This window comes from Zeugodacus cucurbitae, chromosome 6, assembly GCF_028554725.1.
Source record: "Zeugodacus cucurbitae isolate PBARC_wt_2022May chromosome 6, idZeuCucr1.2, whole genome shotgun sequence".
Lineage (NCBI taxonomy): Eukaryota > Metazoa > Arthropoda > Insecta > Diptera > Tephritidae > Zeugodacus > Zeugodacus cucurbitae.
Window position 1 is genome coordinate 47980875 of NC_071671.1, and position 14878 is coordinate 47995752.

Below are 14878 nucleotides of genomic sequence, written 5' to 3' on the forward strand. Positions count from 1 at the left end.
ATTTACGAATATTACAAAGATAAGCGAAAATCACAAAATAAAATGTCAAAATGTGCCTAATTGATAAATAATTCTTTTTAGCTTTCGCAAAAATCAAGGCATGCGCCAAATCAGGAGACATTTGAACAATTTGTGTTGACCATTGCCCATATTCGGATTGGGTACTTTGGCGCTCCGGTGTAGACATATTGCCTTATAGTATTATTAGAAAGGTTTTGTGTTAGAAATCACGTTACATATCAAAAATAATGCTTCTGTCTGCAGCTGGATTCAATTTGTGTGGCCGAATGCGGCTCCTAAATCGTGGGAGTTGCATAGCTAAGGCGCGCATACAGAAACCCTTCACTGCCGGATATCCAACATCATCGAAACGGGTGAGTAGAAATGTGTTATTTACAAGCAATACCTTGTACATTGTGCTCGAAATCGATTCAATCAATCACCTTGATGCCATGGACACTACTTCAAGACCACTTATACCTGTGTTCCGACATTGGATACTGACAGTGATTTTCACGTCTATGTCTTCTCTTGGTATTAATGAGAAGACAATGAATGTAATTACCTCACAAAACCGAGGTACCCACAATGCATGTTGAGCTATACACTATCTAACTCGGAGAGGTTATAGGTTATTGTGTTAAAGGAATATGAATTTGAAATATTGAACTTTGAACAGAGTTTTTTGGCAAACAAAGATATTTTTTTATTAACTGAACTCGTCCTAAAATGTACATGATTGCCCAAAAGCTAAAGTGAAAGTGGCCAAAAATACTTACAGAAATAGATGAACGCGATTTTTTAATGATTTTCCATTTAAGTATTATTTTAGAATAGTCTATGATATCCAATTAACTTTTATACTTCACTATTCTTCTTTTAGTATTATATTTCTAAAATAGTAGTTTCAAGTTTTTAGTATTTAAGAAAATAATATTTTGTAATAGTAATCGCTACCTCCAACAAGAAAGAAAGGTTTTTGAACAATTAATTATCACATTTTATTTTGCTATATAAATCTAAAAGTCATTATTAAATTAGTGTAGGCATATTAGGTTACGTTTTAAATTAATTATAATCTTTAGTCAACATTAAAAATAATTGGATCTCTGTTGAAATAATACATATAGATGTAAGTAAAGTTTATTTTTCTTTGAAAAATTATACCACAAATGGAAAAAAATCCGCGACATTTTAAAACCACAATCACGTCTAGGCAATACAAACTAGTCAGAGGTAGTGGTGTCAACACGTTTAGTTTAGTTTACTTTGCCAAATGTGCCATTGCCGGCGAGACGATGACGAGTAATTTTGGGGTAGTTCAACGTTCTTACTACCCCCACATTTATATCTGACTGCTGCTGCGAGTGGGTTGATATTGTGGAATGTGTGTGCATTCATTTTAGACGCTATCAACAACTCGATGAGCACCAATAACCGCACACAATACTAGTTCGCTCTTTTGAGAGTTTTTGGCTGACTCTATTAGATTTCTAGTGCTCACTGCATGTTTTGCTGATTGTGGACTGCCAGTCACTGTTGCAAATTCCCAACGTTTGGACGTGCGCAAGAACAAACACACAGTTGTAAACTCGTGCGCGAACAATATAGCAACTTGCGAAGTGTAGTAAACAAAAGATTTTATAAAACAAAGAATTTTGTGGAATTGGAGTATATAGTTGGTGTTAGATAAAACAGTAGCCACTATATATTTGAAATTTGTATTGAAACAATGAGAAAGTCCCAATAAACGTCGTATACTACATACATATACAAATATATAATGTTGATAGCGTAAAAAAAAAAAATATTTTTTTGTTTTTGTAAATTTATAAAATATGCTGTGCTATATTTAGTTATGAAAATCGTCGCATATTTTCAACAACAACGAGAACAACGACAACGATCTGCCGTTGGCATCGACTGCGACAACAGCTGAAGCAACAGGAGTGCTACCGAAATTAATTCAATCAATTTATTTATGCACATATAGTTCGGAAATGTTGAAGATGTTGCATGCTTTTGCCACTTAACAACGGTAAATAGTATTAATTAAAATGTTGTTAAATTCATTGAAACTGAAAACGAAAAGAATGCAGGAAAAAATCATAAATTTTATTGTATGTCTGGTATAAAAAACCCACATACTTCGCCTCTGTAGTATAGTGTTTCACTTGTTGTTGTTGTTGCAAACAAGAGTAGATACTATAAATGCTTATATTGATGCTTGTGGTACTGGTGGCGTATGAGTAACATAAATCTGTGTGACGGCCTGTGTCTTTGCCACATGGCACAACGATAGTAGAAACTATATGTCTACGGCACGCTTCGTTGCTTTGCGCACTCATAGTATATTTTACAACCACTACTCTCATGTACACCGGTTAGGATGGTATGAGGCGCAGCTTCTTCATTCTTCGTAGCTTGAGTGGCGACATATTTTCGTGGTTAAGCAATGAAGTTATGGATATGTTGACTATCTGTAGAGTCTGTCGACACGTTTATGTTGAAAGTACATGCATTTTATTTACACAAATAATATACTTTAAATTAATATTTGTATATTACTAGATAATATTATATCTATTAAAGAATATAGGATAGGCCACAGTTCTCTTTACGAGGTTAGCATATGTACGAAGCGTTTTTTAAGAGAAATTAAAAAAAAAACATATTTTCTAGCATATGCACTTTAAATTTGATAAGAAAAATTGAGATACTCCAGTATATAAATATTTAGTACAATAAATTTGCACTGCTCTTGAACAATTATTGCAATAACAAATTTCAAAATAGGTTCCCTTACAATTATTTCACATACATATATGTATGTATACTTATTTCGTAATAATTACCGTTTCAATATAATATAATTGTTTAATTTAAAAAATCGCCCATCGGCATACTCAATTGTATACAATTTTCACTAAACTAAATCAAAATATCAACGAAAATTCTGCCTTTAGTGACAAAAAATTCTCAGTGAAATTATCAGAGAGAAAAAAAAACAAATTTACATGCAAAAAAAAGCTATTTTAAGCACTCGACCGCGTTTTCAATCGTATAACACGCAGTTTTTCGCACTTTTGTTTATGCAACAAATCCGAGAAACAAAAGTGATTTACATGTAGATAAAACGCTTTTAAGCAAACAATTGATGATATAAAAACGTGAATACGTTGTTTAGTTGGTAAAAAAATATATGTATTATATAAAATATCAACAAGAATTCAATAATTAACCTGTTGCTAATACTCTTGTGTTTATATATTATTTTTCGATATCCATCGCAATCCATTAATTACAACAAAAAAAAAACGAAAACATTTCGCCTTCATCGTCGTCTTTGCCTGCCGCCAGTTTCACGTCCAGCCTCAACAAGAAACTCAGCCGCTGCAAGTCGCTATGGGCTACAACATCGAATGGATATTCCATCGGTTGCGTTGTCCTTCGGGACTTTGGTACATTGCCAGCCAAATTGCCATCACAGCGGTGGGATTGTTTGCTAAATTTGTACTGGGTAAGTACCAAATAAGTATAGTACATATCTACATCTATGTTATAATGCTAATTACACCTATTGAAATGGTATCCGATAATAGTAAAGGACAGTCAATGAAATTGTTGTTGAATATTTGCTGCTATTATAGCAACGACATGTTTTCAACATATTCGGTTAAGGCGTTAGAACCTTTGTTAATATAAAGATAACATATCAATATCTGACTTGTTACCTTTGAATAAATTATTTTTCCTCCTTTATTTTTTTTATTACAGAAGTTAAATATTTAGACGCATAAATGCAATTTGTACGTTTATGACTTAATAAAGAGAGAATTTGTGCATATAAATTTTGATGTATAATAAAAAAACAATTAAACTAAAAGCTCATTACTTTCGATTAGCGCGAAAAAACGTAATTGCAATAAATGCTCGTACTTCATATTACTATAATTTTTATATAATTATGAATGTATATTTATTTGCATATACATATGTATGTAAGCAGTTACTAAGTGTCGTTTTCGCTACTACGTTCCTTACTGTCCCTATCCTCTAAGCTCATTAGAAAAAATTCTATTGTTCGATTAAGTTGTGAATTTTAGCCAACTTTTACTCCTTTCCTTTTTTAATGTCTGTTGTGACTAAAAAAATAGAAACTTTGTTGTAAATTTACTTTTGAAAATTGTTTTTGAAAAATATAAAGTGTGGGCTTCTAAATCAATAAATTATAGGAAGTTTATAAAAACACGTGAAGTAATTACTGTATATATACTTACATACATACATATGTCATACATAATCGATATATAAACAAAAATTTACCAGACAATGGGACTTAAGCATTAAATGTTGGTAAATATAACCAGACAAAACATATTATTTTTATTAATGTACATAAAGCTCTTTGGATACTTATAATTTAAAAATATTTATTAGGTCTGCATTATAATTGTGAAAAAATAATCCACTGAGTATATCTTTATTTATTCGTGGTTCAAATGCTTATGCTTTAAATCAGAAAAGTTGGAACTAATTTACCGATGACATTGTGCATAATTTAAATCCTGCGTTAGAAATGTGTTCTTGATAATGAATTTGCGTCAATAGCACTATCTACAGTCTACAAACAAAGTTATGTAAACGTCACTACCTCAAATCAATATCTATCAGCTGAATTTTATTTGCATAATTATTGACGTCTGGCTGATATGATTGTTTCTATTTTTTTTATATATAAATTGTAAATAAATAAAGTTTCTTGATGCAAATATGATTTTAAAATCAATAATAACTGGGAGTGACAAACTTTAACTGATTCCACAAACTGTCAAAGAAGAAGAGAGACCTGTAATAATTGATAACTTGATATAGACCAAAATTGAATTCATTGCCTATTTCTTTCCAGTAATTTGAAAGTTAAATGTCCTTATAAAAACTATAGCGGAAAAATCGACCCTGAGTTAGGTCCGAACTAAATTTAATATATTCGCTACATGGCAGGAAGATGAATCAATTTCACCCATGTCTGTTATAAATTATTCAACTTTTAAAGTTTAATAGACTGTTATATGTTCCAAGATATGTTTTACAAAAAAAATTATAATTTAGTTCAAGCGGTATACATATGTACTTCTAACTCTTTCTTTATTAACTTCATTAGTTAATAATAAAAACTACAGATAAACAAAAATTCTTCAATTTTGTTTTGCTCTTTGTTTTTGTTCATTTAGTATATGACGTTCCACTTCCAAAACGACGCATATTTATGACCCAAAACAAGTGTATGAGTCCATAAATTATTGTGATATGAGTAACAATCGCATCAGTTAGATAAGTAAATATGCGTCGTTATAAATGTATTTTTAGTGTAAATTTTAAGCAGTGCACTGAACGACGAAGTATCGCACATAAACACACAAGTGGAGTATACGCAAAGTCATTGTACTTGCATTCGAACACGCTTTGTGCAGGAATCACAAAGGCAGGTGCGTTCATTTTTTTGTAGTACGCGCTAGTGTTGTGCAGCTGTTGATATATTTATCGCGTGATGCGAGGTGGCCAGGGGACGGAAATAACGTTTTTATAACGCAATAATAATTTTTATTGTATGTTTTCATATGCTGTGCTTGTCTTTTTTATCAAAAAGTGTTCGGGGATGCACTAAATTTGAAGCTTTCAGAATTGGATAAGATGGAAAAATAGAAAAAAACAAGGGAAATTGGTAAAAAATAAACAAAAGTTTTGGTCACTAGATTTACTTCTATCTTTGATCGAATTTCTCAGATTAGTATTCATATAGTTTCGAAAACAACAACAAAAGTGAACAAATTTTAACTTGATCCCAAATTTAGGAGAGATTAAGATAGTTTATTTTAGTTATGTGGAGTTCGGAAATTAATGTCAGATGCGTATAAGATCTAGTATCCAACTGATAGAGAGTTATTTTCAAAAACAACAGATTGAATTAAAATTTTATAAACAGTTCACGCAGTTAATCTACTGTACACTTGTCGTTATTTTTTTGGCATAGACTTTACAACAATTTCATATTCCATACACAATGGCACACATTGACCTTTCAACTAATAAACTTTGCACACATTTTGCTTAATTTATTTTCCACGTGAACGGTGTCTCTTATAGAATATATTCTATATTTGTAAATTTTCACCTCATGACCCAATTATATAGCTAGAAAAGTGTTTTATAAACAAATTTTTACATTCAATTAGTACAAATTGAAAGAAAATTATCGCCAAATAAGCTTGAGAAAATTTAAAGCATCATAATTTGATTTAGAATTTATATTCTTGATATATGAGTACCGAAGGTTAAGTTCAATTTGGCAGAGGCAAAATTCCACTGCCCGGATTTAATTGCATTCAATGACCTTTCGTATGTACATACATGAGTATGTTTGTTTTTGCGAAAATCTATATAGGCATGAGCTATTTTATGCAAGCACCTGCTGAAGAGGCTACACTGACTGTTATCAACACATTAGTGACGTTGATGCTTGTTTACCAGAAGAATGGCATAAGTTGAGAATATGACAAAGAGAAAAGTGAACAAAAAGAGTGCAAAACACAATGAGACTCATACTTCAGGAACATCTATATCGAAAAATTTTGACAATTTTACTTCCCAAACCCGTGAAATTATAAATTTTACAATTCCCGTTATTTTTTGAAGATTAGTTCACCAAATATTAAATTGCTGATGGTCGAAATATGTTCATATAGGCCTATGGTCGAAAAATGTTCAAGTTTTAGCTATTAATCCTTCTCCCCTGCTCAAAGAAGTTACGTTGAAATTTGATTATTTTTTTAAAGTCAAATAAAGGTTTTGTTTTAAATGTACCGTTATAAAAATTTGATTCAAAATAAAGTTTTCAAACGTAATTATTGTTATACAGTGGAATTCTCTAACTCGAATCACCTTAATACACAAAAAAACGTCGAGTTAGAGAGCCTTCGAGTTATAGAAATTTTCATTAAAACATAAATTTTTAAAAAGCTGTAAAATATATATTTACCCACAGTTTTATTTATTTACTTCGCATAAAGTTTTATGTTCATATGTTAAAACATGAATTCTGTAATTTTGTTTTTTGCACTTTGCTATTGTTTGGCTCTGTATCCCATGCTTTTGTTACATGTTTTATGAAATCCATTAGAGTAATATCGTTTTTTTTTTCGACCTCCATACGATCTTTTAAAATTTTGCCTCGACAGTAAAATTTTAAATTTTCTATTATACCCTGATTAAAAAGTTCGATTTGTGGAACGGAATTTGTATGAAAGTTGCCTTCTATTGCCACTTCAAGTGTTCAAGTTATGAAGATGTTCGAGTTATAGAAGTTCTAGTTATGGAAGTTCCACTGTATATCTAAAACTATTTTTTTGTGTTTTTGAGTTATGACATTTTACAGCTAAACAAGCGACTTGTTAACATATACAGACGTGTGAATATATTTTGCTCTAACAAATATAATCTATTTTTATTGCAAATATTTATTAAAACAATAAAGCATTATACTTTGCACGTGCATATTGTATATGTAAATATGTATATGTATGTATGTATGTATGTTTGCATATATTTTAACCTTTAATACTTCTAATTTAGATTTATAACTAAAAAGATCTCTCTCGCCAATTAAACAAAATTTATTTGTGCTATTTTTATGCACAAGCTCGCCGCTCTATGTACTATTTCCTGTTATATTTGTTATTGTTGTAGTTATTATTGTTGCACATTGAACAGACAGAGACAAAGTTGATGCAAACTGACTTACGTGTATGCAAGGGGAATATATGTATAGACGCGTCTGCTCATCGGTGCAACTGCACGCCGTCGTTCCCAATTCACTGGGTGTCATTCATTGCAATTTTTGTTGTTGTTGTTGTTGTTGTTTACGAGCATTTGGTGACGAGTCACTTTTGAGGTTGTTCAAAAAGTCTTTTCAGTTTTTTTTTCTTTTTAAAAATTCACGTTTTTGTTGTTATTTTTGTTTATGCTTAAAATGTTGTTTGGCGAAATGTCAGCTTTCGATGTTGATTGTTGTTGTTTTCATTGAGACATACCACATGGCATCATCGTATTTACACTTACATATAACCTAACCCAACAAAAATCACGTTGCAGCTGGAAAGTGAATATGTGCAGATTCTTTATGCGGCTCTTGAACTTGTTGCTACTTCTTGTGTTTTTTGTTTTTGTTGTTATGTTTTATTTCTTTTATTTACTTCGCCGTCAAGACGCTGTTGCCATTATTCATGGTCGCTGCAGCGCGAGCGATGACGATGCGACGACTTGAGAGCCATTGGCGGCATTATCAACATAAAAAATCGCTAAATCGCTAAAGCTGTCGAACAAACAAAATTTTGCAAACACTTCGCTTATATGAACATACACACATACATATGCATATGTACATATGTAAGTATGTATAAAAGTTTGCATTAATGTGGTCAATGTTAATCGTATTATTTTTGCATATTTTCAAAGCGGCGACTGCCCATGGCTCACATTTTGCGCGCACTTTTTGCAATTGTTTATTTTCGCTGTTGTGTTGAATATGCAATGCTTTATTATGATAATAATGTGCAATGCGAGTGTTATGTAATAATTTTGCAAAAAAAAATATTTACTTTAATGATAAGAATATTTAATTTTTTAGTAGTAGATGTGAGGCATTAGCATACATATACTTACATATAGATTAATTATTAATATATACCCATAGATTAAACTATTAGTTACAAAGGTTCGGTATTGAAGTTCCGGAAATTTAACTAGTATTTTCCGCTTTAGATTTATAAAAACTAGGAAGTTGTTGTATGTTCACCACTTGGTGGGTTTATGAAGTACATATAATAATTGTAGATATATATACAATGGAACTTCTTTAACTCGAATCACCATAATCCACAAAAAAACTAAAAAAACTTCGAGTTAGACAGACTTCGAGTTATAGAAATTTTCACTAAAACATATTTACATTTTTCGAAAAGCTGTAAAATATAGAGTTTTAGTTAGTTTTAGTTATTTACTTCGCCAAAAGTTTTGTTTAAATCAATTAAATCATGTATTCTGCAATTTTGATTATTGCACTTTGCAATTGTTTGGCTCTTGACGACTGTATCTCATGCCTTTGTTACACGATTTTTGAAATCTATAAGTGTAATATGTTCGCCTCCATACGAATATAGAGACTCCTTTAAAATTGTTCCTTGATAGTAAAATTCTAAATTTTGTATTATGCCCTGGTGGAAAATTTCGATTTATGGAAGGAAATTTGTATGAAATTTTACCCATGTTCAAGAGTTCGAGTTATGGAGACCTTCGACTTATAGAAGTTCGAGTTATGGAAGTTCCACTGTATATGACTGACGAAATGAAAAGACAAACTGATTAAGTTCAAAAAAAAGGTAATTTTCGTTTTTTTTTAAATATTTCTTCATTCGTCTACATTAATATTGTCACCTTCGAAATAGTCTCCATTCAATATTACGCAATTTGAACAGCGATTCTTCCAATTGTTGAAATATTACTCAAACTCGATTTTTGGGATAGTCTTTGCCGCTTTCAGTGATTTCTCGTATGCTTGTAAAACGACGTCTTTAAGGTTCTCTTTATTCTTTGAAAAAAAAAAAAGTCACACGGAGTCATATCTTGCGGATATGGAGGCTGGTGCATCGTTACAGTATTGTTTTCGACCAAAAATGCATGAACTAGCAACGAAGTCTGAGCTGTTAACCAACGAAAATCCCCAAGGTCATAAAAATACGTATTAACTTGGAAGTTACTACAGACCAATGAATAAGGTTTATCTGTATAAAAATGTGAATGATTGGACTTTATAAACCCGTGAAATTTTATAATTTCCGTTATTTTTTGAACGCACCCGTATACTATATTACCAAATACTAAATCACCGATAATCGATCTAGTTGAAGTATATAGCTTATAGTGGAAACACGTTCATGTGTCTGTCTATTAAACCCCTGTTCAAAGAAGTTACGTCTGATTTTGATAAATTTTTTAACACAGTTAATTACTTTTCGCATTCCTATGGGGTAAAAATCAGGATCGAATATAGATCTCGAGTTAATCGTTTTGAATACTAATCAATTTAAACTTATATTGAAAAAGATGTGACCTACCTACCGACCTACGCACTTATGTCTCGCATGCAATAAATCTTCGCATTAAGAATTAACTATCTACAGTTTTACATAGAGAGCAAGTTTACTCATCTTACCATTATCACCTGTCTCTTTGGTACATGTTTATGATAACTTACCGTAATTATCGATTTTGATAAGAATGCCTAATATCAAAAGCCAAAAAATAACAACTGTCTGATGTTTCCATACTTTTCGATAGGTTCCTACGAATTACAAACCCTTGGTGAATCTTAAGCTGGACTGCTAATTTCAAGCCCCAGGAAATATATTTTAGCTCATATATTTGTGGAACAAAAACTCAACTAAACCAATTCAGTTGCCTAAAGGGATGGATCGTTCTATTAAAAAAAATCGCCACAAAATTAGTCTAAACCACCTTTGAACTCGAAAACAATAAACAGTATCATTTTGAAAGTCATCGTTGTCTCGAGCCTACTGTCTCCAACTTGTTACATAATACAAATACCGACTATGAATTACATAAGTAGAGAAAGCGACCTCTGCGTTGAACCTTGTTTCGAATATTTCTACATATGTAAGGTTTCGCTAGGGTAAATCGTGTCTCGTGCGCCCTTTGTAGCCGTCTATGTCATTAATCAATGGTTAATTGGTGGTGCATTGTATGCGCCGACTTTTATTTTATTTTGATTTGATTTGCACTTTGATTTAAGTAAATCTACGCAAATCGGTTTAATACTTGGCGCATTGCGTTCGTTGTAAATTCAATTCAATTATCAGTTCATGTAAATTAATGTAAATAATAGATTGTAAATTGAAATTACTGTAGTCAGCAAATTTATTTGCTCGTAAATACCAACTATGTGTATGTATTTACTAAAACTAAAACATTTCTCTAACTTAGCTGTACCCGTATGTTTTTAGAGGGCGTTCTTAAATCGGTTCAATGTTAGCGCTATTTTATTTTTACATTCTTTGTTTAGTGAAATATAGATAAAGGGATAGAGAGAAAGAGAAAATACTCGGTTGGGTATTGGACCATAACTAATTTTTTCGAGAGTTTTGAGATTTGGAACAAGAAGAAAACAGACGATTTTTGCCGTAAAATGCTTTATTCATTATTCACGGTTATTTTTATCGGTAAACGTGTTCATATTGTTTGTGCGTTTTCTACAATATTTTTAAAATAGATTTAGCGTGACATAATATGTAGATCCACGTGGGTTATTATAGAAGAATAAAAAATCTCATTTCTCGATCAAGAACATAACTCAACTTTTAAAATTTCCACATTAGGGGCGAAGGCTCAATTAGATAATGAATTGATCTGGAAACCCTTGGATGATAGGGATTACAAAATTTCTACAAAAAAAAAAAATAATATCTTATGGTATCTTCTTCAGAATCATTATACACCGGATTTGCCTGTTTTGTTCGTTTTTATGTGATCTTTTATAGCTCTCCAATTAGGAACCAAGTCATTAGAGTTATAAAGCTGTATTAAATTATAAAAGGCTTCTATTGTCAACTTCAGATTGCAATATTCAGAGAACTTTGTACAATTTTTTCTTGCCCGTGCTATAATTTATTACTTCGTCTTTTGGCAAGTGACTAAAGCTGCTTCTAGTTAATTCTACTTTAACATCAACCCGCTATCTTCTTATTTACTTTGCTTCTTCTGAAGTTTGGCACGCTTATGCATTACTTTTGGAGACTCCACAGAAGATAAGATTTTTCAGAACAAACAAGTTTGTCACGCTTATGCATTACTTTTAGAGACTCTTCTCAAGATAAGATTGTATTCAGAATACAAGAGCACTTACTTTTATTTTTGGAGACTCTTCTGAAGATAAGATTTTTTTCACAACAAAAAATAAAAATAAATCAGTTTATTTTCATATCAAGAGATTTTCAAGCAGCAGATTGGGGCGTTACCAGCACTTTGATGAAGCTTTTCAAACTAAAAATAATAAGATTATTCGTTAATTTTATAAAGACATACCCTGGGACTAATCGATCAAATTAAAAATTTCGTTGTGATTACCGCTATTTCTAACCTAAACAGTTTAATGAAAATCTTAGCAGATGAAACTGAAACAAATGAGATTGTCTAGAAGACTTTTAGTACAGGAGCTAATTACTCAATTAAACGGCCTTTACTTAATTTAACGCTGATTAATATCGATTTACCATAGAAAATATTATTCTCATTTTTCTACATTAAATTTTAATCTAATACAAATGTATGCAGAGCAGGAGCATATTTGGATGTATTTTTTTTTTGGGAAAGTGAGCGCGACCCCGCCCCCTACTAAGTTTTTTGTATATATCTCGTAAACTACTACAGCTAGCAGGAGTCGTTTTTATATAGGCCAAAAATGGAGGAAATCGGATTATAACCACGCCCACCTCCCATACAACGGTTATGTTGAAAACTACTAAAAATGCTTTAATTCAGTAAGGAAAACCACCAGAAACCTTAAATTTTATTATGATGGTACAAAATAGTATACAAAATTTTAAATAGGCGTGATTCCGCCCACTTATGGGTCAAAAACCATATCTCCGAAACTACTCGACCAATTTCAATGAATTTCGGTTTGAAATATTTTCCTTGATATGTTGTGAAAATACGCCAAATCAGTTCAACCACGCCTACGTTTGAAACTTTCAATGGATTTTATACCACATACATATATATGCCGAATCTGTGAGTCAAATTGTTTGAAGGTTAGTTACGGGGACATACTAAAATAAGGTCTTTTTTTTAGGAATAAGGAATTTCTTTTAATATGTGAAAAATCATGCTTTAATATTCGTCAGCTATTTGCAGGTTTGATTTCATAAATCGAAAAGAACTAATTTGGATTCTAACTTCAATATTTCAGCGATATTGCAGTTTGAGTGTATTTTAGTTGTAGTTATTAGTAGTTATTTACAAATTTTATGAAAACCATAAATTCCTTTCCTCATACGTACTTAAACACAAATTTTATTGTCTTCCAACTGATTACAGTTTTCCTCAACAGAACCGTAGTGCATAACAGAGAGAGACTGATAAATGTGATAGCAAAACGTCCAGCCGGTGTGCCCTTAGTCACTGTTTCTAATCATCAATCATGCTTCGATGATCCCGGCCTATGGGGTAACGTAGCTGTGACTAATACATATACCTAATTAAATGCATGCAATTTAACCGAAACAAAACAAATATTTTACAGGTGTACTTCCCATGAGATATGTATGCAATACATTTAAGATACGCTGGTCAATGGCGGCGCACGATATCTGCTTCACCAATAAATATCACTCAACTTTCTTCATGTATGGTAGGTGTACCTATATACAAAACTAATATTTAAATTAAATTACGTGTAATTATTTTCTGATTATGGAATTTAATTAATGATTTTTCATTGTAGGCAAATGCATTCCAGTGGTGCGCGGCAGCGGCGTCTATCAGGATGCCATCAATTTGTGCATACAAAAGTGTGCGCTCGGTCATTGGGTGCACGTATTTCCCGAGGGCAAAGTCAACATGACTAAGGAGGAGATGCGCCTCAAGTGGGGTGTCGGTCGTATAATATACGAGTCGCCACGCATTCCGATTATCTTACCCATGTGGCATGAGGGTATGGACGATGTGCTGCCCAACACCGAGCCATATGTGCTGCAGTGGGGCAAAAAGGTGACCCTAAACATTGGTCAACCAATAGACTTGCATGATTTTATACAGGATCTGAAAGATCGTAAAGTACCAGAGCCGGAGGCGAGAAAGTTGATAACGGATAAAATACAAGATGTGTTTCATGTGAGTTTTGGAAAATTATGAAATTTATTTATTTAAAAAAAATAATTAATTAATATTTTTCATTGCAGCATTTACGCAAAGAAACCGAAGAACTGCATAAAAAACGGCTATAGTAATTAAGTCAATTCGTTTGTAATTATTTCGTTCACATTGTACTCATGGAAATTTGAGTATGTAAATGTAAAAGATAAAAAATATATATTTATATAATTAACGTTTAATAAGCTACATAAACAAGTCAAAAATGAGATATAAACATTTTAGCAAATTATAAATTTTAATTTCAAAAACAAAGTTCAATATAAGGTTTTTTCAAAAAGCTAGTATACATTTATATGTCAACAAAATTTGTATAAAACATTACACAGTTTGTCTAAATAGAATTTTCTTTAACTTGCTGTAAGGGAGATAAATCATAAATTAAGAAGCTAAGCACTTTGTAATAGAAACAAGGCAGGTTATTTTTATTAATTAAACTAAGTATATTTATGTAATAATGTCCATAAAATGATTATTGTCACTCATGTAATTTTATGTATAAATTTTATTTGTTAAAATAAAGAAAAAATCTAATCATAATAAAGAAACTAAGTTATCCAATATATATTTATATATGTATATGAATTTTATATAGTGCACGATGTTTTTAAATCAGGAGCATTGTAAATACGCTTAGTTAGATACACGTATACATATGAAATCGAAATAGATTTATGTATGTAGGTATTATATAAATTTAGTAATTGTATACGAACATTATGAATAACGTTTGTGTGAAAGAACAATAGTGTACGATCTTGAAAAAAATAGCCTTTAAAAAATGCTTTTTGTTGTGCTGAAGCGGAACTAAAGACAATTATGATGCAAATAAAATAAATATAACGAAAACCACAACAAATTTTTATTTTTTTAA

The 14878-nt window shown here is 31.4% G+C and overlaps 1 protein-coding gene across 5 annotated transcripts; it reads left to right on the top strand.

Annotated features, from left to right (window-relative positions):
• Positions 1–81: 81 nt before the first annotated feature.
• Positions 82–14567, top strand: Taz_4 (tafazzin). 5 transcript variants are annotated; one of them, XM_011191773.3, is made up of 6 exons: positions 82–374; positions 3361–3520; positions 13171–13299; positions 13376–13483; positions 13577–13965; positions 14034–14567. In XM_011191773.3, exons 1-6 carry the CDS (start codon positions 249–251, stop codon positions 14076–14078), a joined length of 957 nt encoding a protein of 318 aa, XP_011190075.2. In that variant the 5' UTR covers positions 82–248; the 3' UTR covers positions 14079–14567. The 5 variants fall into 5 exon arrangements, with proteins under 5 accessions (XP_011190075.2, XP_011190076.2, XP_054090864.1 ...); XM_011191774.3 differs by having other exon boundaries at positions 3373–3520; XM_054234889.1 differs by lacking the exon at positions 82–374 and adding an exon at positions 1523–2038.
• Positions 14568–14878: the final 311 nt, after the last annotated feature.

Excerpts from the sequence above, each read along its gene's own strand:
- Taz_4 (XM_011191773.3), top strand. The coding sequence starts at position 249 with ATGCTTCTGTCTGCAGCTGGATTCAATTTGTGTGGCCGAATGCGGCTC. Across the intron at positions 3,521-13,170 it reads GTTTGCTAAATTTGTACTGG|TTTTCCTCAACAGAACCGTA; the intron begins GTAAGTACCAAA and ends AACTGATTACAG. Across the intron at positions 13,484-13,576 it reads CTCAACTTTCTTCATGTATG|GCAAATGCATTCCAGTGGTG; the intron begins GTAGGTGTACCT and ends TTTTCATTGTAG.